Consider the following 26,576-nt stretch of genomic DNA (forward strand, 5'->3'; position numbering starts at 1 on the left):
CCGCCGGCCCCTGAGACAAAGTAGTTCCATGGGGTGCAAGACCTTCCCGAAGAAATCGCCGGCGTTATGGTATGTAGCAGGGGGGAAAGGCGAGGGCGTAGAGTAGCGTGGAGCAGCAGCAGCAGCAGCGCCGCACCTCGCCTCGCCTCGCCCATTCCATCCCACCACGTCTTGCGAAGTAGTCCCGGCAGAAGCGATGAGAGCGGCGGACGCGGGGTCCGGCCGGAGAATCCCTCCGCCGGGTGAGGGAAGAGGCGGTGGCGACCGCGCGGGTGCCGGACCGGAGGGAGCGGTTGGCGGCAATACAGGAGGCGGCGTCCGGAGAAACCCCTGGCGGTAAGGAGGTTGAGGTCGGGCCCGGGTTCCCCCGCACGTCGTCCCCTTGGCCGCCTGGCGAGGGTGTCTTGCGCAAGATGGCGGCGGGCGGCCGGGCGAGGGTGCGGGCGAGGGCTCAGGCAGCGCCAAGGGCAGCCCGCCGTGGACAAGGCCCCGCGGGAGGGGGGAGCCGCGCGCGCGCGCGCGCACACACACACACACACACACACACACACACACACACACAAGCGCGCGCTGGGCTGCGCCAATAGGAGGGAGGGAGAGAGGACAGGAGGGGGGTGCCTCTTAACCCCCCATCTCTCCCGGTGCATGGTGGGAGAATCCCTGCCTGCCTGCCTGCGATGCTGTCCCTTCTCCGCCAGAGGCGGATCCCAAGCCGGAGCTGGGCCCGGGACGCCCCCTGCGCCGCTGGCGGCTCTTTCCGACTCCGACGTTATGCCGCTGCGCTTCGCCCTGGAGATGCCTCCGGGCAGCAGCCTCTGGGCCCCTCGCGGCGGCTTCTGCTGCCTCTGCGGCGGCGGGGCTCCGCTCCAGGCTCGAGGGCTGCGCTGCGGGGGCTCCGGAGTTCCAGCGCTTGCATCAGTGCAAAGTGTGTCGCGCAGGCCCGGGAGGGAGCAGGCAGGGCCTTTTTCAAGGCATTCTGGTGATCTGGAGCCTGTCTGCAGGCCTAGCAGCCCTGCGAGGAGTCTTAGGGTCGTGCTCGCTAATGACCAGGAATCCATTGGGTCTGCTGCAACCAGCGCGGCTTGCCTTTTGCTGCCCGTCCTTATTTTGAGGAAGAGGGAGATTCCAGTCCCCAAAAGGTCCCTTGGAAAAGTCCTTTCGGTTTCCTGGGTTTGGGATGTGAGTGAAAATGAGAGACCAAAAATCTCAGCAGTGTGGACATGGTGTTTCTTCATGCTCAAATAGAAATGGACTCTGGGATTCTGGACAAGCCACACTCCCAACATCTTGTTCAGTTGTGTGTTAAACTTTACATCCCAACCACTGGTCAAGTGCAGGATTGAAAAAAGGCACGTAGTAATCTGACATAGTGTTAAGCGGATCTTTCCATCAGTATAATAATTTCTTCTTGTGCAGTGGAACACTCCCCCTTTCCTCACCCTGCAAGCCCCCTTAATCTGTTCTGAGGTTTTCCCTCAACCTGCCAAAGCAGATTTGGGGATGGCGTGTGGTCTGCACAGAGTTGACTACTGCCCCAGGCTCAAAAAAAATTGGAGTCTAGTGTCTAGCAAGCTAAACTTTTAATGCTATGGGACATGCCAGACTTTGCAGGTGGAAAAGTACTGAGATGATTACCATTCTAACATTAGCTTCCCTGCTGCCAGGATATATCACTAGAGTGGGATACCTTAGTTGCTTGATCCTTTCCTCTTTGGTGTCCTGATGGAACAAAAAACGTGGAATGAGAGTGTACCTCCTTTGTCTCTGAAGCCACCCAGGTTTGGGTATAGGGCAGATCACATGCTGTCTGTGGGAGCTGAACCAGCTGGATCAGGCCAAAGGGGGCCCTTCTAGCCCAGCATTCTGTTCTTGCAGTGGCCCATTAGATGGCCAGATAGGAAGCCCTGAAGGGAAGGGCATGAGTGCGAAAGCCCTCTCTCTGCTTGTGATTCCCAGCAACTGGTGTTTAGCCGCATATGGCCTATAGTCCTGTGTGTACCATAACCATCATAACTAGTAGCCACTAATAGCCTTATTCTCCAGAAATTTGTCTACGTCCCTTTTTAAAACAATTAGATTTACTGTCTCTTTTCCTTGTGCAGTGTGAAAGCTCCTAGGTGTTGGTCGTTCTCTGGCCTTGCTAAATCACATTAAGAAGAATGATATCTGGTTTCCAACTATAGTCAGGATATTGCCATTGAGGTACGTATCACAAGTGTGTTCCGTGCAGCAGAAAGATAGTTTCTGGGGTTGTCATGACAATGGTTAGATGGTACAGCTCTGCATATTCAAAGAGTTTTTATTTATTTATTGCATTTATATCCCAACTTGTCCTTCAAAGAGCTCAAGGTAGAGTACGTGGTTCTCCACTCCCTGTTTTATCCTCACAGCAACCTGTAAGGTAGTTTGGCCGAGAAACAATGATTGGCTTGTGCCTACATGCTGTCCTTGTAAGAGAGCTTTGGAAATACAGTTTTGAAAGAGTGTTGATTAGGTTCCATGCCCCCTGAATTTGGGAGGGATCCCTCTTCCACGTATAGCACAGTGGGGAGGAGAGCCTGGCTGGGAGTCCAGAGTCTGTGAGTTCAAATCCCCGCTCATGTCTCCTGGGTGTCAAGGGCCAGCTAAAGATCACCCCACAGGGAGTGGCTCAGGGGTTACGTACCCTGCCACCCGTGCAGCCGTGGGCAAGCTGCAGAGTCCCAAGGAGCCCAGTTGCCCCCCAGCTGGCAGTTGCGGACAAGGAAGGGGCTGGCTTGTGCAGCTGTGGCATGCTGATCAGGCCCTAGCCAGCTGGGGAGGACTAGCCGCAGAGGGAGGCAATGGCAAACTCCCTCTGAATATTGCTTACCATGAAATCCCTATTCGTAGGGTTGCCCTAAGTCGGAATCAACTTGAAGGCAGTCCATTTCCATTTTCCTCTTCTACGGGCAATCGAACATTCCTCCCTTGTAGTTGGACACTTCTTCCTGTGGCTCAACGTTTTACTGATGGGCGGCAGAATGTGCCACGTCCCAGTACGGTTGATTGAAGATTAGTACTCTTCCCCCCCCCCCGCAGGCTTGGCCATGGAAGCAGAGAACGCAGTGGAGAGCAGCAGCGATGCAGCCCCTCGTCTGGGGCAGCAAGAGGAACCCTCTGAGAGCGGCCTTGGCATGGAAACCTCAGAGACCATGTCTGCGGATAGCAGCGATGCTGCCTCAGTGCCCGTCACTCTCTCAGAAGCTGACGAATCCGGTGTAGGCCAGAGTTCAGACAGCAGAGGGATCTCTATGGTATGGACCAAGCCTCTTCTGGGCCAGTTTTGGGAGGTGGACATCATATCTGTCACAAGTGGGGGACACAGAAGGCCGGGCCCAGCCACCCGGGCCAAAGGAGTGGGAGGATAGCAAGTGCTGCCTGGGGGAGGTAATAGAGGCTAGTAGGGAGTCATCTTTGAATAGAAAAGCAGACTGTGTTCCTTCCCTCTCTGTCTGTCTCCCAGGCTGAGGTGTCTGAGAGCAGCTCCAGCACAGATGCCTTGCCCAGGGCCTACCTGCCGGACTCGTCCTCCATTGCACAGTCCACCCTGGTGTCCAGCGTCTCCACAGTGAGCCAGTCCATCCTGGTCTCTCAGTCTGCTCAGGGCCTTGTTCACTCCAGCGTCCTTGCAGAAGGGGCTTCTGTGGTGTCCAACTCCACCGCCTCGACATCATCGGACCTGAGCTCCGCAATTGACAAGATCATAGAGTCCACCATCGGACCGGACATCATTCAGAGTAAGCATGCTATGATGGGACGGGCTGTGAGCAGGAATCCACGAGTGTGGCAGATAGAGAGAGTCTGAGGAGTCTCCGCTGTGGTAGCAAGTAGCTACAGGAAGGGGTTTGCACAGCCACTTCTCCTGGGGTGTTTTTGTAGGTCTGCAGGTCTCTGCAGCCTGTAGCACCCACCCCAGACCTGCCTAGTGGAGAGAAGCTGATGTGTCGTTTTATTTCCTGGCACAGGGTGCATTGCTGTGACAAGTGAGGAGGACGGCGGGGCACAAACGACTCAGTACCTCATCCTGCAGGGTCCAGATGATGGTAAGGAGAAGACCTTGGTTGGCTTCCTACTGATCAGTGGGGAAGCCTCCTAGTCCAGCTGCCTTCTTCCCTGCTGGTGGGCTGGGAGCTTAAGGCCCCGGCGGCCCCAGCTTCTGTCAGCAAGGAATTGAGATGGCTGGAGGGGTCCTTCATGGCCACCTAGAATGGGGCTGCATGAGGAGCTCTCAGCTGCTGCTTGCCGTAAGAGTGTGGGGCCTGTGTTTGCTTGGTCCCTTTGCCGCAGGTGCCCCTGTGATGTCCCATGTGGCCAGCTCTGCCTTGGCCCAGAGTTTGGCTGTGGAAGCCCTGGTGGACGGCCCCACCTCCACGTGTGTGGAGCACCCAGGGCCATTGGAGCTGTTGGACCAGCCAGCGCAGCTGAGCCAGTCCGAGGAGCCTGACCTGCAGAGCCTGGAGGAGCTGATGGAGGTGGTTGTGGTGCAGCAGTTCAAGTGCAAGATGTGCCAGTACAAGAGCACCTCTAAGCAGATCCTCATCCAGCACATGCGGGAGCGACACTTCCAGCCGGGTGCGTCTTGCTCTGCATGCTTCCTCCAACTCGGGAGGGGTCAGGAGAGGTGGATGTGCGCGTAAAGCCAGAGGTGGGGAATGCCTTTTGGGCAGGCAGGGGGGCGTTCTGCTTTCCCCTGAGGGAGATTTGCGTGACCGGGGTGTCTGCCATAAAAAAAGATTCCTCTGATTCTGCAGCGTGAATAAAACAGCTCATCTAGATCTTGCATGATCAGCTTCCGTGAGCCAAGGGAAGGGATGGCGAGCGTGGCAGAGCGCTGGAAGCTCCGTGCTTTGACCCCTGGAAGGCCCGCTCCTCCTCTCCTCCGTTTCTGGCTTCTTGGCCTCCATGGGGTGATCTTTCCAGCGGTGGGAGACTTGTATACAAAGCAAGTTGCTGCTTAAGTGGCTAGCTAAGGCTCTCGGTATGTTGAGTCCTGTGTTTGTGGAGGCTAATCGTGAATGCCACCCTGGGCTCCTACTGGGAGGAATGGCAGGATATAAATTTGATAAATAAATAATAAAGAAGTCATGATACATAGTTCTGGACCTCTCCAGGGTGTTGTGGCCGGTGCAGTGCCTCACTCAGGGCAGTGTTGTAGCTAATGTGGTCCTATTTGCACAAGGACTTCCCCTTCCTCTTCTTACCTCCCTGTGCCCCCCCAATCTGTTCAGGGGTTCCCCCAACCTTCTGGAGCAAATTTCTCATGGAGGACATGCAGGAGCGGGAGTTCCGCTGCAAATAGGGTGACCTTGTTGGATACAAGCCCAAGGTGCTGTGTGATCGGTTGTAGGTGGGAGTAACAAAGTATTCCGACTGAGAGCTCTCTTGCGGGACTGAGTTGGGTTGCCTTGTCTTCTCCAGTGTCTGCCACTGGTGGTTTGAAAAAAGGGCGCCCACGTAAGGGGGATCCTGTCCTGAAGGGCCCAGATAAGAGGAAGCTGGAAGAGGAGGAGGAGGAGGAGGAGGAAGAGGACGACATTGTGGACGCAGGTGCTATTGATGACCCAGAAGGTATTTCTCAGCAACCGCTGGCTGCAGCTGCTTGTCTGGCTCCCTTGTCCTCCCTTCCTGCTGCTTACCTGTGCCCGCCTTGGCCCCTCTTGCTGCAGGCGACAGTGATTACAACCCGGCAGAGGATGAGCCCGGGGGGCGCCTGCCCAAGCTCACCTGCCCCATGCCCACCTCCAGCGAGGAGCGCCTGCGCCGACGCCCAGGACGGCCCCGCAAATTCCCTTGCCTGGAGGTTGTCCCTGAGCCAGAGGGTAAGGAAGAAGGAGAGTGCGTGGGCATAAGCGCAAAGGTGCATTTTAAAGGCAGCCCCACATGGACAATGTGGCAGCTTAGTGGGTGAGCCTTCAGTTTTCAAGTCTCTGCAGAACTCCAGCAGCTGTGGAGAAGTCCAGCATTGTTTAGGGCCAGAATGACACAGGTCACTGGCTGTGTATTGCAGGTGGAGCTGCGTCGTTCGTTCTTGCACAACAGAACGTTGTGCCCCTCTCTTCCCCCCTCCCATGCCACCTGCATTTCTGGGTTTCCCCCAACCCTCTGGAGCAGATTTGGGGATGGCGTGAGGAGTGTGTGAAGTTCTGTTGTGCTAGCAGTAATCCTTGTGCATGCGTGTGCAACTGTTTCATCGAATATCGTCCTCTGTATGTGGAGGTTTCCAAATTCCCTGGGGGACATCTTGCAGACCCTTGGAGTTCAGTGGACTACTTATTAGTAAGTTAGCATTGTTGCATCTTTGTGATGAGAGGCCCATAAACGATTCTCCCAGAAAGGCAGCTGCTTCCCCTCAGGTGTTGCTGCAGGAGAGGCAGGCCTGCTGTCTCTGGCTGTGCCTCTTAAACAGCCCCCCTCCTTCACCAGGCTCCCATGCTACCCCCTGGGCTGGAGCCCCAGGAAAGGAAGGCAGCAGCAAGTGAAGGCTTGGAAAAGGCAGGGCGTTTTGTTCCCCTGTACTTGGTACCAAGCTGGAAAAGCTGGGATGTTGTTTGCTAGGTGAAACTGCAACTGATCCAGCCAGTCTTGTAGCCTTCTGTAGTTCCCCTAGAGGTGGGGGCACATCCTACCGTTCGGGGGGAAAACAAACTTGGGAAGGGAGATTTCCTAACCTACATCCTGATTCCCCCCCCCGAAGTTTTGGACTCCTCACTCCCATCAGCCCCCAGCCAGCAGGGCCAAGATTCAGCAATGAAGGGAGTTGCATTCCCAACAAATCTGGAGGGCACCACATTGTGAGGGGTGCTCTAGCCCATTCCGTAGCTTTTCCTGTGATGCGCTTCTGGAGATTGCACAACCAGATCTCTAGGCAATATTTCAAATATAGCTGTACTATATTTACTCTCGTCTGTTAATTTAAAATGTTCTGTAAATTGTTTGCAACATTAATGGCGTTGTAATATTAGCCAGTTTATTTTCAGACCTTTTCCTAAGAATTCCCAGCACTGAAATGGCCCATTCTGTTGCCACAGGGTACTTTCTCAGAGGCCAATTCAACATGGCCCTCCCTCTCTTGGATGTTACAACCCGGCTCTGCCCCCTTGGTGTGCCTGAAGTTAAGCTTTTTGTCTCTGCACACATTGTGATGCTTTTGAAAGTCATCACAAATACTGTGCTGTTTCCTTGCAGGCTTGCCTACAAGCTGGATGGGATGGAAAGCAGTGGTCCCTGCAGAGATCCTGAGAGGGCGCTTTCCACTCATTCTACAGATGGGGATGTGAGGCCCCAGAGATGGCTGTCAAACCTAAATTTCCCAATGGCCAGGCTAATTCTCTAGCCAGCGTCACTGTTGTGGGCTCATGTCATGCTCTCTTTTCTTGCTTGCCCCTTGCTTTTTATGTGTGAAAATGTTACCGTGTCCAGCTCCCACCAGCATTCAGTTGCCTTCCCCACACTGAGCCAAATGTTTCCTTTGGGCAGGTGGTGACATGGAGCCTGTAGTCTCATCGCAGGGCATCTCCCAAGGAGACCCCCAAGTCCCTGAGGCAGCCAGCTCCTCAGACCAGGTGCCTGTTGGCGGAGAAAGCCTTGTGGAGCCCGTTGTGAGTCAGTCTGACTCTGAGAACAGGGACCCCTCCTCTCATGACAAACTAGAAATGATTCCCCGTCGGCGAGGCCGGCCCTCTCACCGTTTCCTGGGCAAGAAATACCGCAAGTACATAGGGCGAAGGTGAGAGAATGGGTGGGGCTAGTGCTGTGTGTCCCATTGGGGCTCCTGTAGATGCTGCCAGAGAAACGACCTTAGTGGGGCTGGGCTGTTGGCACTGAGTTCTCCTGGGGTGTCCTGCAGATACTGCTACAAGTCAGCCAAGCCCTTGTTGCGCCCCTACGTGTGCCGGATCTGTGGTTCCCGTTTCCTCACGCATGAGGACCTACGCTTCCACGTGGACTCGCACGAGGGAGGCGACCCCCAGCTCTTCCGCTGTCTGCAGTGCAGTTACCGCTCTCGGCGCTGGTCATCTTTGAAGGTGAGTTCCTGGCAGTAACCCTTCCCTGCTTCCAAGGCCCGCTGGTTGGTCTCAGTTCAGTTTATGCTGATTTCCTCCAGTGAGCTGCAGGAAAAATGAGCAAAGAGCCTGAATCACATCCAAAAGAAAACATAAAATGTATTAAAAATAATTGACAAATGGGGAAAGATCATAAATAATTGGTTTGAAACAATGGGAGCATGATACAAAATAAACTATAAATTAAATTATAAAAAAGTATAACATGAAACTACTGCAAGCTCGAGAACAAATATAAAGACATTTGCATGCGCTGGTTTAAGGGGAAATGAAAAATTACAGAAGAGGTGTGAAAGGTAAGAAAGCGATGGTCTTTCTACTGCCCTCCAGTCCAGTTCATTTCTAACTTAAAATGCTAAAGGAGTAAGAATGGTTCACTATGCTGAAAATGCAAAAATAGTAATTAAAAGGTCTCTATTTATTTATAAAAGTATTTATATAGTCCAGTATCACGGTAGCGTACAGCAATAAAACATATCTATGAGCTTTTCCATGGTGAGGTCTACTCGTTTCCACTGGGAGATTCCCAAGCAAAAATAATGCATGACTATTTATATAACAAAATTTATATGTTGCTTGAATGTAAAGACCTCTAAGAGGCTTACAAATAACATTACATTTATCAATAAAACAGTTAAAAACAAGTAATTAAAAACATTAAAAACAAAACAGCCACTAACTAAAATGATTAAAACAGACCAACATCTGCTTAAACAGAAAAGTTTCAAGCAGGCGCCGAAAGGACTACAGCAAAGGCGCCTGCCTGATGTCAGTAGGCAGGGAGTTCCAAAGAGCAGGTGCTGCCACACTAAAAGAACAATTTCTTACAAGTGTGGAATGAGTAGGCACATAAGGGATAAGGTGGTCCCACAAGTAAAGTGATTCCAAGCTGTTAACGGTTTTATATACTAGTAGCAACACCTTGAACTTGGCCCAGTAACAAATCGGCAGCCAGCGCAGATCTCCGGGCAAAGATGTTATATGCTGACAAGGTCTCACTTGTGTCAGCAATCTGGTTGCAGCATTCTGCACTAACTGCAGCCCCTGGGTCAAGGGCAAGGGAAGCCCCGCATAGAGAGCACTGTAGTGATCCAGTCCTGAAGTCACCAGTGCCTGAAGTACTGTGGCCAAGATGTTCCCATCCAGGAACAATTGTAGTTATCTCACCAGGTTCAGCTGATAAAAGGCACTTCTAGCCACTAAGACTACCTAAGGAAGAATAACAAATGGAATGAAGAATCTAGTGGTCTGTGAGGCCTGTGCTAGAAGGACTACAAGTCTCCCATTAGCGAGCAGACAGGCTAGCCTGAGGAAATGCAAACAGCCCAGAGCTGCTCTCCATCTCCCCAAAACACCAAGCCAGCCTTGCCTGCTGAGGAGCTGCTGTTAGGGGAGGGAGAAAAATATCCATGGAGGAAGACCAATATAAACCAAATGTTTTAAGAGAAACTTCAGAAGAAGAAGAAAAAAAGGACTTCTTCTTTGTGTGTTTCCCTAATATAAAACCCTTCTTAATTTCAAATCTCCAGCCAAGCATCTGGCTGGTTCTGTCTCATAACACCCCTGAATAATTTACTCCTCATTAAAAAACAAGTCCTTCATTAATGTGTGACTTACACCAAGATTCTGGGCCTTCCTTGTTCCTCTTCCTTTCACTGCATCCCAGAGTCATATCAATGCTGCACCCTACCTATTGCCCAGGCTGGGGAGAGCCATCTGGGAACCATTTCGCTCCTGGCTGAGAGATGATACCCCCGTAAACTACTGCCCTAAATCTATAAAGATATTAGAATGGATAATAAAAGAGTCCATTGGCAACTATCTAGATGACAATGCTGTGATTAGTAGGAGCCAGCATGGGTTTGTCAAGAAAAAATCCTGTCAAACTAATCTCATCTCTTTTTTTGATCGGGTCACTAGCTTAGTAGATGGTGGAAATGCTGTAGATGTCATCTATCTAGATTTCCGCAAAGCGTTTGACAAAGTCCCCCATGACCTTTTGATTAGCAAACTAGTCAAATGCGGACTAGATGGAAATACTGTCAGGTGGATTCACAACTGGTTGGAAAACCGTACTCAAAGAGTGGTCGTCGGTGGCTCTGCTTCTGCCTGGAAGGAGGTCTCGAGTGGAGTGCCACAGGGTTCTGTCCTGGGGCCGATACTCTTCAACATTTTTATCAGTGACTTAGAAGACGGGGTGGAGGGAAGCCTTATGAAGTTTGCGGATGATACGAAACTGGGAGGACAGGAATAAAATCCAAAGGGACCTGGATAGACTAGAAAATTGGGCTGAAATTAATAAAATGAAATTCAGTAAAGACAAATGCAAGATTCTGCATTTAGGCCACAAAAACAAAATGCACAGGTACAGGATGGGAAATACCCGGCTTAGCAGTAGTGCGTGTGAGAAGGACCTTGGAATTGTAGTGGATCGCAAGTTGAACATGACCCAGCAGTGTGATGCTGTGGCAAAAAAGGCAAACGCGGTTTTGGGATGCATAAACAGAGCTATAGTTTCCAGGTCGAGGGAAGTAATAGTCCCACTATATTCTGCATTAGTCAGGCCTCATCTGGAATACTGCGTTCAGTTCTGGGCTCCTCATTTTAAGAAAGATATAGACAAGTTGGAGCGGGTTCAGAAGAGGGCGACGAGGATGATAGCCGGTATGGAGAACAAGTCTTATGAGGAAAGGTTGAAGGAACTTGGCATGTTCAGTCTGGTGAAGAGAAGGCTGAGGGGTGACATGATTGCGCTCTTTAAGTACCTGAAGGGCTGTCACATAGAGGAGGGTACAGATTTGTTCTCTGCTGCCCCAGAGGGTAGGACTAGGTCTAATGGTTTTAAGTTGCAGGAGCGTAGATTCAGATTGGACATTAGAAGGAACTTCTTGACAGTAAGGGCAGTTTGGCAATGGAACCGACTGCTTAAGGAGGTGGTGGGATCCCCTTCACTGGATGTCTTCAAGCAGAGGCTGGACAGCTATCTGCGGGAGATGCTCTAGCTGTGGATTTCCTGCTATGAGCAGGGGGTTGGACTCGATGGCCTACAAGGCCCCTTCCAACTCTATGATTCTATGATGGCCTACAAGGCCCCTTCCAACTCTAGGATTCTATGATGGCCTACAAGGCCCCTTCCAACTCTAGGATTCTATCCTCCTTTCTCAAGCTGATCGCCCAGAACAAAGGCTTCTTTCTCCAAACAGAAAAAATATGTTTTTAAATGATGATAATAATCTACTGCAGGGTTGAGGAACTTCTGGCCTGCAGGCCCACTTAAGCCTGGCAAAGATCAAAGTAATAAGATATTTCATCCCCATTAAGCATAAATTCTGTGTTATCTCAGCACATTTATTTATTATTTATTTAAAATATTTATACCCCGCCCTATTTCCTAACAACTCAGGGCGGCTTACAGATAAAAACCATAATCAGTTAAACAAGTAATATACAATTTAAAACAGTTAAAAATGGATTAAATCAACAATAAATTAAAAAATATGACTATATTAATTAAAAGCCTGTCTAAATAAAATAGTCTTCACCTGGGCACGAAAGGATGAAAGTGAGGCAGCCAGTCGAACTTCGCTAGGGAGGGAATTCCACAGTCTAGGGGCAGCCACTGAAAAGGCCCTATTCTATGTTTTTACAAAGCAAACTTGTGAGAAAGATGGAATAGTGAGTAGGGCCTCACCAGATGATCTCAAAGCGCGGACAGGGTCATGCTTGAATTGGTCCTAGAGATAAATTCTCTCCCTTGTTTTTAATTGGAATAGGGGGTAACCAGGATTCTCTTGCCTAAGGGCCCCTTAGGCTGTCGGTCATCAGGATGCCCATCTCCAAAGGGGAATACTGGGGCCATCGCTGATTTTATCTCCCTGTATTCAGAGCTAGTGAGGCAGCATTTCTTCTGCTTCTCCAGCCTTCAGTTTCCTGAAACCAACTGTTGGTTCAGACAACAAGTGGATCTGCTCCTTCTATGCAGCACCCCAGAACCCAGAAATAAGTCCCCAAAGGGCATGACATAAGCAGCGTGGGGCGCCGTGCCTTAAGCCGCCTCCTCTTCGCCCCTTGCAGGAACACATGTTCAACCATGTGGGGAGCAAGCCCTACAAGTGCGAGGAGTGCAACTACACCAGCGTGTACCGGAAGGATGTCATCCGTCATTCTGCAGTGCACAAGCGTGACAAGTAGGTGTTGACTGGCTGGGTGGGCAGGGGCCATCTTCCGGCCTCCATGGAGACGCAGGTGGGCCCCATTGCTGCTCCGGCTGCAGCTCTCTGTGGGACCTCCCCTCCCACGCCCTTCGGCCAGGTCATTCCTCAACTACCTCAACCGGTTTTTTCCTTCCTCCCTTTTTGTTTTAGGAAGAAGCGAGCTGACCCGGTGAGTGTTTGTTTCTTAGCCAGAGCCTACATCACACTTCTGTGCATAGATTTCCTAACTTGCAAAAGGGCTTTCTGGACCTCCTTGCAACAGCCCCAAAAGGGAGGCAGCCTCAGTTTGCTCCTGGGCAGCCAGAAGCTTGAAGGGCCAGGAGCTGAGCTTGATGCCCAGATTCAAGGCCAGCTCTCTGGGCTAGGCACAGCTGATTGCCTTTTGGTGGGGGGGGGGAGCACCCACCATCCTCTCTCCCAAGCTAGACTGTATTGATCACATGGGGGCTCTCTCTCTTCAGCCCCCCAAGCGGAGTTCCTTCCCTTGCCCGGTCTGCAACCGCGTCTATCCAATGCAGAAGCGGCTCACTCAGCACATGAAGACACACAGCACTGAAAAGCCGCACATGTGTGACAAGGTGGGTATAGGGGCCAAGGGCCCCTGGGCGTCATGTGGCACGGGGGGGGGAGAAGGAAAACACAGCAACCCTGCATGACATGAGCCCTTGCTGTTTGCTCTCTTGCAGTGTGGGAAGTCTTTCAAGAAGCGCTACACCTTTAAGATGCACCTGCTGACCCACATCCAGCCAGTTGCAAACCGCCGGTAGCGCTGCTGTTCCTTTGGGGGAGGAGGCAGTAATGGGGAGCAATGCCCCCCCCGGCCCCTAGTGACTGCCGTCTTCTCCTGGGCAGGTTCAAGTGCGAGTTCTGCGACCACGTCTGTGAGGACAAGAAGCTTCTCCTGAAGCACCAGCTGCTGCACATCCACGACAAGCCCTACCGCTGCAGCCTCTGCCCGTATGCCACCGTCCGCGAGGACTTCCTCCTGTCCCACATGGCTGTCAAGCACACAGGTGAGGGGGGGGAAGCCGCCTTGGCTGGGTTTTCCACAGTGGGGCATTTGAGGGGGAGGCAGAGCCTCCCTCCCTCCCTGGCCAGCTGCCAAGGGTCTGCCCTGCCTGGGCAAAGGGAGTTGCTCAAGCTTCTCACTCAGCCCTTCGCGGCAGAGCGCCTGGCCCTCATTCCTGGTGCTGACCCCAGAAAGCACCTGCCTTGTGGGGCCAGTCCAAAAGCAGGCACTGTGCCTGGCCCAGGTGGAACAGATCCCGGCCTGCTCTACCCCTCCCTCCCTCCCTCGGCCAAGAATCCTCCTTGGAGGGGGAGGTCCTTGGCCATGGTGGCTCCAGTGGTATCTCTGCAAAGCACCCCAGCTAGCAGAAACCGGGCAGAGGGAGGCGTAGCAGAAATGTCCCCCCTCCTCCGGCCAGTGATCCGCAGTTTCCACCTGCGGTGGCGTCCTCCTCATCGGACTGCTCCTTTTGGAGACTCCCTGCGTGGTGGGGAACAGGCAGGGAGGTCAGGCGCTTTGCAGCGGCCCTTCATGCTAGCAGAGCGAGCCGTCTGTGCTAGTGAGCGTGACGTCTTCAGCCGGCGGCTGCTGCCGCTTCTGCCGCCTCCCACAGGGGGGAAGCCTTTTGCCTGCGAGTTCTGCCACTTCACCACCAAGCACAAGAAGAACTTGCGCCTCCACGTCCAGTGCCGCCACACGGAGAACTTTGAGGAGTGGGTGCAGCGGCACCCGGAGGAGCCCCCTTGCCGCCGCCGCCCCTTCTTCACCCTCCAGCAGATTGAGGAGCTGAAAGAGCAGCACAGTCAGAGCCAGCCTGCCACGGAGGCAGCTGCCCCCAGCTCCCCGGTGAGTGCCCGGGCATCCTTGCCTGTGTTCCGGCTGCCCCTTCCCTTCTGCCAGCTCTGAGTGGCACCCAACACTTTGTTCTTTCCCGCAGGTTGCCTGCCAAGCAGTGCAAGAGCCCCCCATCCTCTCCCAGGAGCCGCTGGAGGGGGCCACCATCATCTATCAGCCAGGTGTGTGCTGGGGAGAGCATGAGGCCGGCTAGTGTGAAGCTTTGAGCAGAGGGAGGTCTCCCACCCTAGACCCATCTTTCTGCAACCCCTGGGGGGGGGAGCAGAGGCCCTTCTCGCCCAGCAGATCAGCTCACCCCTGTGCTGGTCAGTGTTTGAATTTGGTCAGGACGGCCTTGGCTTTACGTGTCGGGAGTGGCTGCAACCCAGTAAAAGCCCACTGGGGTGCTGGGCCTGACTTCATTCACCAGTGGGCGTGCTTTGCTCCTTTGCTTGACCTCTCTCTGTCAGCCCTTTTTTCTCTTCACCAAATCTCTGACTCCCTTCCGAAATGGCCTGGGTGGGGCTGGTCGACAGCCTCCCTGCCTATTAGTGCAGTGGGTGAGACAGACAAGAGCAGGTGTCCGGGATGAGTGGCTGACTGAGTTTTGCGCATACCCTGGAGTGGGCTAGCAAGCCCCTGAGGCCCTGTCTTGCCTTTTACTTCTCATTTAAAAGTTTATACCCTGCTTTTCTCCATCTTGATCCCAAAGCAGCTTACAAAATAAAAATACGTGCAATGTGTAAAGTTCCAAACATAAATTAAACATCAGAGATTGAAGCGTCAGAGCAGCATTCATTCATGGTGCAAAGTCCTCCTGGGATGAAACCATTTTACCAGGCAGCCAAAGCTTGGCAGGGACAGCGCCTGCCTGTTTTCTGGTGGGAGGGAGTTCTGCAGAGTTGGGCCTGCTGCACTGAAGGTCCTTGGTGAGATGCGTCAGGCTTGTAGTCCATGGGGGACCACTGATAGCGCTCCTCCAGATGATCTTGGTGATTGGCTTGGGACATACAGAGGAAGGTGCTCCTTAAGGTGTCCTGGGCCTCAGTTGTTGAGGGCAAGAACCTTGAATCCGGCCAGTTGCAATGGACGGACTGTCGCTCAGAGGCAGAGTGCTGCCTTGCAGCCAGGAGCTCCCAGGTTCAGTCCCTCGTGGCATTGCCAGGCAAGGCTGAGGAAGACTCCCTGCCGCAGAACCCTGGAGTGCCGCTGCCAGTCCGCGTAGCCGGTACTGAGCTGGGTCGACCGGTGCCCTGCCTCCTTGTAAGGCAGCCGCCTCAGTTCTAGATGGCAGCCAGTGCTGAGTGTTGGCGGCAGTCTGTTTCCATCACCGGTGCAGCTCGACAAGGTGGGGAATCGGAGGAGGAAGGCCCCCTGGGTAGCTAACCCTGACGCTTCTCCTGCTTCCACGCCAGATGTGGAAGGCTCCGTTGAGCTCGCTACGCAGACGGCGTTGGACTTGTTGCTGAACATGAGCAGCCAGCGGGAGGGGCCCGCCAGTGCTCTGGAGGTGAGGCCAGCTCCGGCTCGACCTGCGTGAGACGGTGCGTGGCGGGGTAGAGTCTCTGGGTCCACGTACGCTTTTGCCCCTGCAGGTGGCTGTGGTGAAGACAGATGGCTTTTCCAAGGCCTCCGATCCCCAGGCAGAGCAAGACTGGGAGGAGCCCCAGACGGAGGTGTTGACCCTGCATGTGACGGAGCACAGCGCGGCCTACGAGGAGGCAGCCCTGGGTGGTGCAGAGGTCCAGCAAGTCACCATCCCCTTCAGCAGCACAACGGAATACAGTATCATTGCCCCAAGCGAGGAGGCCGGCAGCACGCTGTACGGGTGAGAGGTGTGGGTGGGTGAGGGTTCCCCTGGACTGGCCGCTCTCAATCTCTAGGCACAAGGTGAGATGGGGAAAGAGGTCTGCCTGCAGGGACCCAGAGGAGAGGGTCGCTGTGCATCACAATCGGCTTACTTTGTATTCTTACTTCCTTTTGTGGTTTGAGGGTGCTAGGAAGACGCACAGCCTTCCACGCACATACTCCTTACCCCCAAAAGGCTCATTCTGCTTCATCTCTCTTGGCAGCGAGGCGGAGAGTCCCAGTGAAGCCGTTCAGTCAGTGGTAAGAGGCACTCTGAAGGATGCCGTGACTCCCAGCAGCGCTCCAGAGAGCCAGCAGGAGGCACATTCTGCAGAGGTGATGGCGGGGCCTATCCCGGGAGGGGGAGGCTAGCCTGGTCCAGGAGACCGCTTGACCCCATCTCCTTTGTCCACCACAGAAGAGCGGGGAGCAGCCTGAGCCTCAGTGTGGTGTCAGGTGGCCCCTGGTCCAGTGCCTGGCCTGGCCGGCCCACAAGCCCGTTCCGCTGGCTCCTGTGGATCGGGAGGGGGCCTCCAGCAAGGCCAGGTTGCCCAACCGGCAGGGCATTGCCAAGCAGGCCTCTTGCAATGACGCCTCCACTAAGAAGCTCCCAGGGAAGATGCCCTCGGCCAAGAAATTTTCCTGCAAGATCTGCATGGCGACTTTTGCAGGCCGAGCCGAGATGGAGAGTCACAAGCGGGCACATGTCGGACCTAACGCCTTCAAGTGCCCCGATTGCCCGTTCACAGCAGCTGTTTGGCCGGATGTCCGGGTTAGTGCTGTTCTGCGGCAAGGGGCTCCGGTGGAGGGGGGAGGGGAGGGGCATGGAGGTCGACCATGGCCCACAGTGGGACAGTCGGAGTGGAGGCTGCCCTTCTTCTGATCGCTTGCAAGAGAGGTGTGGGGAGGGAAGGAGGATGCGCTGGTGTCGAAGGAGCAGTTGGCCTACCAGGCGCGGGAGGAGAAGGCGGGGTCTGGGGTGTCATCAAGTTGCCCTTCAGGGATGCCTCTGACTGTTTCCGCTCAATGTAGCTGGGAAGGAACTTTGCCCTTTGTGGGATGCATTGGGAGATTTAGGGAGGGAAGGCAGGCCTGGGCAAGATGCCAGTCTGAATTGCGTGGGGTTGATTTGGGGAGGGGGCCCTGCCTTGTGGGAGAGGCAGGGAGGGTGGAGTGCCAGATTCCCCACCCCCTCCTCCTCTGATTCCCAAGGAGTCCTGAATTGTCTCTTCCTGCCCCCCTTCCCAGAGCCACATGGAGCAACACGCCAGCCTCCGGCCCCACAAGTGCCAGCACTGCAGCTTTGCTTCCAAGAACAAGAAGGATCTGCGGCGCCACACGCTGACCCACACCAATGAGAAGCCTTTTGCTTGCCACGTCTGCGGGCAGAGGTGGGTGAGGGATGCCGCTGCCAGCGTGGCATCTCCTTTCACCTAGGAGCAAAGGATCTGACCTCTACGGCAGGCGGGCACCCCCCTTCCCGGGCTCTCTGCCTGCAGTGAACCTGAATGAAGGCTCTTCTTTCTTCCTGCAGGTTCAACCGCAATGGGCACCTCAAATTTCATATGCAGAGGCTGCACAGCTCTGAAGGGAAGCAGGTGCCCGAGCCGACACCAAGCGCCTCCCAGACCATCATCCTGAATGGCGACGACGAGGCCCTGGCTGCGCTGCAGAGTGAGCGGAGAGAGAGAGGCCTTCTTCCTTTCCTCTTTTCCCTCCCCACCAGCCATGGGAGCGGCAAAGGATACTTTTCTGTTCCTCTCAGAGTCCTAAACTCCCAGCGGGCTCCAGATGGGAGGAAGGGCAGGATATAAATGAAACTATAAATAAATAAATAAAATAAACTCAGTGCAGGGGGGTTGAAGGTAGAAACGTAAAATGTGGCCTAAAGCGAACCCCAGCATCTTGGTCCCGTGGGAGGCCATCTGTGTCCGTGAGCAGAGCAGTCCTGTCCCAGCCAACCCCACTGACTGGCGCTCTCTCTTCCCCACACCCAACAGCGACTCTGCACTCTGGCCAAGCTGTGCTGGCTCCAGAGAGACTCCAGCAGGCTCTGGGGCAGGAGCGCATCATTATGACGCAAGAGCAGAGTGTCCCCAATCAGGTAAGCACCAGTAGAACATCCTGACCCCACTGGGAGGCCAGAGGAACACAAGATAGGCTGTGCCGGATTAGTCCCGTGGCCAACCTTTCTTTGTGTTCAGCCCCCCAACTGGCGAGCCAGATTTCCTGGGGAGGCTGCAAAGAGTGGAGAGAGCCAGCCCTGGGTGGTTGGCCCCAGCATCTACCTCTGATGCGGCATTTATGTTGCTGGCAGCCATTGACAGATTTGTCCTCTGGGAAATTATTGTTTTTTTAAAGCTGACTTGTGCTAGGAGCTCTGGAGACATCCTGAACTTGCAAGTTCTGGCGTGAAAGCTATAAAGAATATTGTCATTCTTAAATTAGGAACAGGACTGAAAAGATAACTGCCAAATTTCATAATGCGTTTAGTGCAAATCCATGACATGGGCACATTTGAATACTGTGTACAGTCATTGTATTGTAGAAGTAGAACAGGGGAACCTCAAGGATCAATGGGTCAAAAATAAAGCTGGCAACACCATAATGCCTTTGCAAGTCTGTGGTGAAACCAGTATTGTAATGCCATGTATTGTTTGTGCCCGCAAAAATGTCATGGAGCTAGAAAAGGACATAAGGACATAAGAAGAGCCTGCTGGATCAGGCCAGTGGCCCATCTAGTCCAGCATCCTGTTCTCACAGTGGCCAACCAGGTGCCTGGGGGAAGCCCGCAAGCAGGACCCGAGTCCAAGAACACTCTCCCCTCCTGAGGCTTCCGGCAACTGGTTTTCAGAAGCATGCGGCCTCTGACTAGGGTGGCAGAGCACAGCCATCATGGCTAGTAGCCGTCGATAGCCCTGTCCTCCATGAATTTGTCTAATCTTCTTTTAAAGCCATCCAAGCTGGTGGCCATTACTGCATCTTGTGGGAGCAAATTCCATAGTTTAACTATGCGCTGAGTAAAGAAGTACTTCCTTTTGTCTGTCCTGAATCTTCCAACATTCAGCTTCTTTGAATGTCCACGAGTTCTAGTATTATGAGAGAGGGAGAAGAACTTTTCTCTATCCACTTTCTCAATGCCATGCATAATTTTATACACTTCTATCATGTCTCCTCTGACCCGCCTTTTCTCTAAACTAAAAAGCCCCAAATGCTGCAACCTTTCCTCGTAAGGGAGTCGCTCCATCCCCTTGATCATTCTGGTTGCCCTCTTCTGAACCTTTTCCAACTCTATAATATCCTTTCTGAGATGAGGCGACCAGAACTGTACACAGTATTCCAAATGCGGCTGCACCATAGATTTATACAACGGCATTATGATATCGGCTGTTTTATTTTCAATACCTTTCCTAATTATCGCTAGCATGGAATTTGCCTTTTTCACAGCTGCCGCGCACTGGGTCGACATTTTCATCGTGCTGTCCACTACAACCCCGAGGTCTCTCTCCTGGTCGGTCACCGCCAGTTCAGACCCCATGAGCGTATATGTGAAATTAAGATTTTTTGCTCCAATATGCATAATTTTACACTTGTTTATATTGAATTGCATTTGCCATTTTTCTGCCCATTCACTCAGTTTGGAGAGGTCTTTTTGGAGCTCTTAGCAATCCCTTTTTGTTTTAACAACCCTGAACAATTTAGTGTCGTCAGCAAACTTGGCCACTTCACTGCTCACTCCTAATTCTAGGTCATTAATGAACAAGTTGAAAAGTACAGGTCCCAATACCGATCCTGGAGGGACTCCACTTTCTACAGCCCTCCATTGGGAGAACTGTCCGTTTATTCCTACTCTCTGCTTTCTGCTTCTTAACCAATTCCTTATCCACAAGAGGACCTCTCCTCTTATTCCATGACTGCTAAGCTTCCTCAGAAGCCTTTGGTGAGGTACCTTGTCAAACGCTTTTTGAAAGTCTAAGTACACTATGTCCACTGGATCACCTCTATCTATATGCTTGTTGACACTCTCAAAGAATTCTAATAGGTTACTGAGACAGGACTTTCCCTTGCAGAAGCCATGCTGGCTCTGCTTCAGCAAGGCTTGTTCTTCTATGTGCTTAGTTAATCTAGCTTTAATAATACTTTCTACCAGTTTTCCAGGGACAGAAGTTAAGCTAACTGGCCTGTAATTTCCGGGATCCCCTCTGGATCCCTTTTTGAAGATTGGCGTTACATTTGCCACTTTCCAGTCCTCAGGCACGGAGGAGGACCCGAGGGACAAGTTACATATTTTAGTTAGCAGATCAGCAATTTCACCTTTGAGTTCTTTGAGAACTCTCGGGTGGATGCCATCCGGGCCCGGTGATTTGTCAGTTTTTATATTGTCTATTAAGCTTAGAACTTCCTCTCTCGTTACCACTATTTGTCTTAGTTCCTCAGAATCCCTTCCTGCAAATGTTAGTTCAGGTTCAGGGATCTGCCCTATATCTTCCACTGTGAAGACAGATGCAAAGAATTCATTTAGCTTCTCTGCAATCTCCTTATCGTTCTTTAGTACACCTTTGACTCCCTTATCATCCAAGGGTCCAATCGTCTCCCTAGATGGTCTCCTGCTTTGAATGTATTTAGAGAATTTTTTGTTGTTGGTTTTTATGTTCTTAGCAATGTGCTCCTCAAATTCTTTTTTAGCATCCCTTATTGTCTTCTTGCATTTCTTTTGCCAGAGTTTGTGTTCTTTTTTATTTTCTTCATTTGGACAAGACTTCCATTTTCTGAAGGAAGACTTTTTGCCTCTAAGAGCTTCCTTGACTTTGCTCGTTAACCATGCTGGCATCTTCTTGGCCCTGGCGGTACCTTTTCTGATCTGCGGTATGCACTCCAGTTGAGCTTCTAATATAGTGTTTTTAAACAACTTCCAAGCATTTTCGAGTGATGTGACCCTCTGGACTTTGTTTTTCAGCTTTCTTTTTACCAATCCCCTCATTTTTGTGAAGTTTCCTCGTTTGAAGTCAAATGTGACCGTGTTGGATTTTCTTGGCAATTGGCCAGTTACATGTATGTTTAATTTAATAGCACTGTGGTCACTGCTCCCAATCGGTTCAACAACACTTACATCTCGCACCAGGTCCCGGTCCCCACTGAGGATTAAGTCCAGGGTTGCCGTCCCTCTGGTCGGTTCCATGACCAACTGATCTAGGGAATAGTCATTTAGAATATCTAGGACTACTAAAATGATCGAGGGGGTGGAGTGACTCCTAGTAGAGGACAAGGTCACAACACCTGGGGCTTTCGAGGCATGATGGTGGTGTGTAGAATGATGCATGGTGTGGAGAAAGCGGTTCTAAAAGGGGATTAGACACATTATGGAGGCTCTGACTGTCAGTGGCTACTAGTCATGACAGCTGCATGGCTGCAGTCCTGAGGACCTGCCCTCCCAGAGCTGTTCTCTGGAGGCCAACACCCAGGAGGAGGGCTATTCCTTTCATGTCCCGCTTGGGGGTTTCCCATTGGAGCAGCTGGTTGGTCACTGTGGACAATGGTATGCTGGGCTGGATGTGCCCCCTTTGGCTTGGCCCAGCTGCAGCTCTTGTGTCCTTCTGGCCTTTTCCTGCAATTCAGAATTAGGACTTTCAGTGTCCCTAAGCTCTTAAATTTTGAAAGCTTGGGTAATTCCCTTTCCCCTCGCCCCAGTTTACTCTCTTCGCTTTTAGCAGCCTCTTAGCTAGTAAATAATGTGTGCCAGGAAGCCAGAGTGCTCAGATATGGCCCGCTGGGTGCAGAGGCAGAGCCTTAAGGCATTGTGCTTCCTTGCAGGAGGATGCCGCCTACATCCAGGAGATAATGACGACAGCTGACGGACAAGTGGTGCAGCACCTGGTGACGGCGGAGAACCAGGTAGGCAGGCAGGCTGCAGGGACTCTGGCCCTGGGGTGCAGGAAGAGAAGCTGGGAGGGGGAGGACAGAAGTGCAAGGAGCTGGCTCAAATGGTTTCTCTCTTCCCCCCCCCCAGGTACAGTACATCATCGCCCAGGATGGTGTTCAGCACCTCCTTCCCCAGGAGTATGTGGTACTGCCTGGGACCCATCACATCCAGGTGAGACAGCGTTGGAGGGGAGTTGAACCAGCTGCCTTCCTCCTGCCCACCAGATCTACCCTTTTCTGTCCCCCCTCACGGCTGGCCCTTCTTGCCTTTGCAGGTGCACGATGGGCAGATCACCCACATCCAGTATGAACAAGGGGGCCAGTTCGTGCAGGAGCCTCAGGTATAAGGAAGGGGCCTGGGGGCTGGCTAGGGCCTCTTCACACCCTGCGTGCTGGGAAGAAAGGGCTTGGGGCAGGAGGGCTGAGCTGGCGGAGCTGGGCCAAGGGGGATGGGCAAGTGCAACGGGCCCCCGGCTGGGGTTGGGAGGGGGGATGGCGGTGCCTGGAAGGGCTGCCTCCCACCTCCTACAGGCCCTCTCATGTGTCCCTGCAGATCCAGTATGTGCCTGTGTCGCCCGGGCAGCAGCTCCTCACACAAGCTCAGCTGGAAGCAGCAGCACACTCAGCAGCGACAGGTGGGCAGGGAGGGAACGTGCCTGTGCTCTGTTGACCTCTAAATGTGGACCTGGGTCAAAGCACTAAGCCAGCTTTGTCAACCCGGTGCCCTTTGGACGCCCCTGGCTGCAGCCCCAGCCAGCACGGCCACATGATGCTGGGGCTGATGGGAGGTGAATAGTCCCAACATCTCAAGGGCACCCGGTTGGTAAAGGCTGTATTAAACCTTCCCCTTCTGGAAGCCTTGAGCAAGCAGTTGTTTCAGAGGAAAGATGAGAGGCCCCAGCAGGGCTAATGGTGTATTTCCCAAAAGTTGTTTTTCTGCCCCCTACCCCCCTCGTAGGGGTGCTCCACATTTTGCTTTCGGGGGTGGAGGTGGCTAGATCTCTTAGCACCCTGCTTTGCTGTGCCTCTCCCATTTTTCTTCCATGGGTCTTACATAAGTTGATACAGATTCTGCCTTTCGGGCAGCTCCTCTTGTCTCCCCTCTGCTGGCCCTGGTTTAACTCTCCCTCCCCCCCCCCCATGCTCTACTTACTCCACCCCTCTCTCTGCAGCGGTGGCTGATGCTGCCATGGCCCAAGGCCAGGGCCCGTTTAGCACAGACTGCGCAGCTGACCAGATCCACGAGCGGCAGCCGGGCATCCACTATGACATCATCACGTTGGGGGACTAGCAGGGGCCTCCTTCCCCTCCCCAAAGCATCAACCTGCGTCTTCATGGCTCTGGGGGACCTGCTGTGTGTTGGCAACAGAATCAGCACTGGGTCTGGATTGCGCCTTCTGCCACAACATGGGACACAGCACAGCCCTGCACCCAGTTCGGCGCTTGCCTCTCGGAAGGAGCTGCACCGCGGGACTGGCAGGCCCAGCCCATCTCGTCGGCCCTGCCTACTTGCTGCCTGTTAGTGGCTGAACTGGGAGCTGGATGCTTGAGCAGCCACTATGGACAGAGGAGGGAGCGGGAGGGGGCTTCCCGCAAGGACCACAGCCATGGTGGGAAATATGCTTCCAAATAAAGGCACAGGACTGTAAGGAAGCAGTGTCCCCCACTTGCTTCGTCTCTACAACCTGCTGAGGTGGCATTGACTCTGGCAGGGGAGCTGACCTCAGGCCACCCACTCCACCTCCCTGGAATTAATCAACTCAACTGGTCAACAGACCATTTCCCGTGCAACTCACCCCAGTACAACTGCTGTCTCCCAGAGCCGATTGCTTGCCGGTGTTTACATGGGATTAGAACAGCTAATCTGGGAGTTTGACTAGGGCCGTTTGCATTATACCGATTACCTTCAGCAGAAGCACACAGACGGCTCTCAGGCTCTATTCCGGCAAGGGGTGGGCATGCAGGCAGCTAGTCTAGGGCACAGGGACCAGTAGGGTCGAGCCCGCAGCCGTGAGAAGAAATATCCCAGTCTTCTGCCCTTACCGTGTAGCCTGCTGTTGTCCTCATGGGCTGAGTAAGCAAAGGGGTTTCGGACCAATGGTGGGTGGTAGATAAGTTCATGGCTATTTTATATATTGCTGCATTTATATCCTGCTTTTCCTCCAAGGCGCTCCAAGTGTCGTACATGGTTCTCCCCCTCCTAATTTAATCCCCATAACAACCCTGTGAAGCAGGTTAGGCTGAGAGGCAGTGACTGCCACCAGGTCACTCGCGTGCCTCATGGAATGGGGATTTGAACCCTGGTTTCCCAGGTCCTAGTCCAACACTCTAAGCACTGCACCATACTGGCACCTGAAGCAGGGATGTATTCTGTAGGCCTGTTGAGCCAGCCATGCAGACGCTGGCTGGCTAGAGGTTGGCCGGCTCAGCTGTGCAGGAGCGTCAGGTGCGACAGGATTCTGGAAATCTAGGGCACCCCAGCGCTGTTGTCCTTGCCTGGCGAATCGGCTCCAGCTGTGCCCCAGCAAATTAAATCAGGTGCTGGGGCTAAGGCACTTGTGTGTAGCTTACAGGCCGCTGTCTCACAGATCGACCAACAACACTCCTGTGAGAGGGTGGGTGGCACAGAGTCTTCTGGGGCCAAGGCCATGGTTCCACATGTGGAGGGCACAGCAGCATCCAAGCAAGGCCAGAATGGGTAGCTGGCCCAGTCTCTTCCAAGATGTTGCTGCCACGTTAAGCAGAGGGCAGAAGGGCATCCATTCATTGGCGATCACTCGTGGCCGAGTAAGATTGTCTTCCAGGGTAAGGTCTGTGACTGTGGAGGCCAATTCTGGATCCACACAGCCTCCCACAGTGAGGACATAGGTTTCCAGATGGAAGGTGGTCACAATGAGGATTTGCTTGATGTGCCTTCCGCTTAGTTCGTTTGTCCCTTTCGCCCTGTACTCGTGCTTTTTCAAAGTCCACAGCACCTTTGATAATGGCTGACCTCCAATTGGGACGCTCATGGGCCAAGACTTCCCAGTTGTTGATGTGCTCAGCTGGCCTTTCCTGTGGCAGGGGTGAAGAGGGATGCAATGCTGTGCACATCCCCTTGTGGCTGTCCACTTTCTTCTGTATTTGGCCAGCTCCTGGAATGAAGAGTTGGGTTGCTTGGGGCATTTGTGTACCATGAGCTTGAGGAAAGATGTATGCTCATTTCCCCTTTGTATGCAGCACACACGCATTTGGTGAGCCTCAGCTGACTGCTCAAGGAAGGGCCAGATCCATTAGGAAAGGCTGGAAAACTTGAGGGAGTAGCAGTTTCGAAGGATATGAAAGGAGGCAGGAAGGGAAGTGGTAGTGCTCTGCTCTTGTCTGGATTGCTGAACTCAAGATGCAGCTGCTCTAAAGCAGCCTTTGCTAAGTGGGTGCCCTCCAAATGTTTTGCAGTGAGCTGAGGGCTGTTGGCTCAATAAAAGAATGGATGCCCCCCTTTCCTCTGAATTAGTCAACTGCTGGAGGTGTTTGGGGAAAGGCCGGCCAGCTTTGGCCACAGGAGCAGCTCAGCAGCAGAATATTATTACTATTTATTAAATGTATATCCCGCCTTCCCAAAAGGAACCCAGGGTGGCAAGCAAATGACAAATCACTAAAATCTATAAAACATTAAAAACAAAACAAACATGATAAAAATGAAAATCTTAAATAAAAACATGTTTAAAACATGTGCTTCCAGCATAAGGTCTCTGCTTAAAAGACTTGTTGAAAGAGATGTTGGGAGTGGGGCAAGAGCGACTCCTGTTTGGGTTCTTTTGTGTGTATTCCAGAAGGAAGACAGAGGGAGGGCCCTCCAGCTGGCTGGGCTTGCCTACCTTGACCTGTGCTCTTCTCTACCTAACTTCCTTTCATTGTAAACTGATACACTCAGGGAAGCTGACGTGCCCCTCCTGCCCTTGTCTTCTTCAACTTGGCCTGGCAGAGGAAAGAGGAGAGATCTCTGTCTTTGTGCTCTCTCCTGAGCTATGAGAGCAAGACCCACGTCTGGGCACTGCACCTCCAACTTAGTTAGAACTAGGTATGCCTTTCCTATCTACTGTGTATTTCTACAAATAAAGTAGCATTTCTTATTTTACTAAGTCTTAAAGTCTCAGTGGTCTCAATGCAGGGTAAAAGCCGCTACAAGTACACACACTGGCACATGCAGCTCAGACTGCTGAGTTATTCTGCATATTTCCATAATGAGGAAGGTCTTCTGCGGGCACTGAAAAGATAACAGAAATGGCACCTGTCTAATATTTAAGGGGAGGACATTCCAAAGGGTAGGTGCCATCACACTAAAGGTCCACTTCCTATATTGTGCAGAATGGATCTCCCAGTGAGATGGTGTCTGCAGGAGAGCCTCACCTGCACAGCCCAGTGACCAACTGGGAGGGGTAAGCCGATCTTTCAGGTATCCTGGTCCCAAGCTGCATAGGGCTTTATATACCAATACCTTTATATACCTTGAACTTAGCCCAGTAGCTAACAAGCAGCCAGTGCAAATTCTTTCAGCAGTGGGGTAACTTGGTGGCGATGCCCTGCCCCATTTTGCACTGGACAAACCCCAAGGGCAGCCCCACATAGAATGCATTCTAGTAATCCAGCCTGGAGCACATGGACAACAGTGGTCAGGCTGTCCACTGC

At 52.8% G+C, this 26,576-nt stretch overlaps 1 protein-coding gene across 2 annotated transcripts; it reads left to right on the forward strand.

Moving 5' to 3' along the window:
- The first annotated feature begins 80 nt into the window (after positions 1-80).
- Positions 81-26,007, forward strand: ZNF335 (zinc finger protein 335). 2 transcript variants are annotated; one of them, XM_061630698.1, is made up of 29 exons: positions 81-336; positions 2,103-2,202; positions 3,061-3,275; positions 3,485-3,758; positions 3,987-4,064; positions 4,309-4,593; positions 5,440-5,589; positions 5,688-5,840; positions 7,498-7,747; positions 7,868-8,045; positions 12,159-12,271; positions 12,449-12,467; positions 12,760-12,876; positions 12,985-13,061; positions 13,151-13,311; positions 13,921-14,153; positions 14,245-14,323; positions 15,557-15,651; positions 15,737-15,969; positions 16,214-16,325; positions 16,408-16,761; positions 17,238-17,380; positions 17,524-17,663; positions 17,990-18,093; positions 21,801-21,881; positions 21,997-22,080; positions 22,184-22,249; positions 22,462-22,543; positions 23,081-26,007. In XM_061630698.1, the coding sequence occupies exons 3-29, from the start codon at positions 3,069-3,071 to the stop codon at positions 23,197-23,199; spliced, it is 3,987 nt and encodes a 1,328-aa protein (XP_061486682.1). In that variant the 5' UTR covers positions 81-336; positions 2,103-2,202; positions 3,061-3,068; the 3' UTR covers positions 23,200-26,007. The 2 variants fall into 2 exon arrangements, with proteins under 2 accessions (XP_061486682.1, XP_061486683.1); XM_061630699.1 differs by having other exon boundaries at positions 16,411-16,761.
- Positions 26,008-26,576: the final 569 nt, after the last annotated feature.

The sequence above is a fragment of the Rhineura floridana genome, chromosome 6 (assembly GCF_030035675.1).
Source record: "Rhineura floridana isolate rRhiFlo1 chromosome 6, rRhiFlo1.hap2, whole genome shotgun sequence".
In the NCBI taxonomy this organism is placed as follows: domain Eukaryota; kingdom Metazoa; phylum Chordata; class Lepidosauria; order Squamata; family Rhineuridae; genus Rhineura; species Rhineura floridana.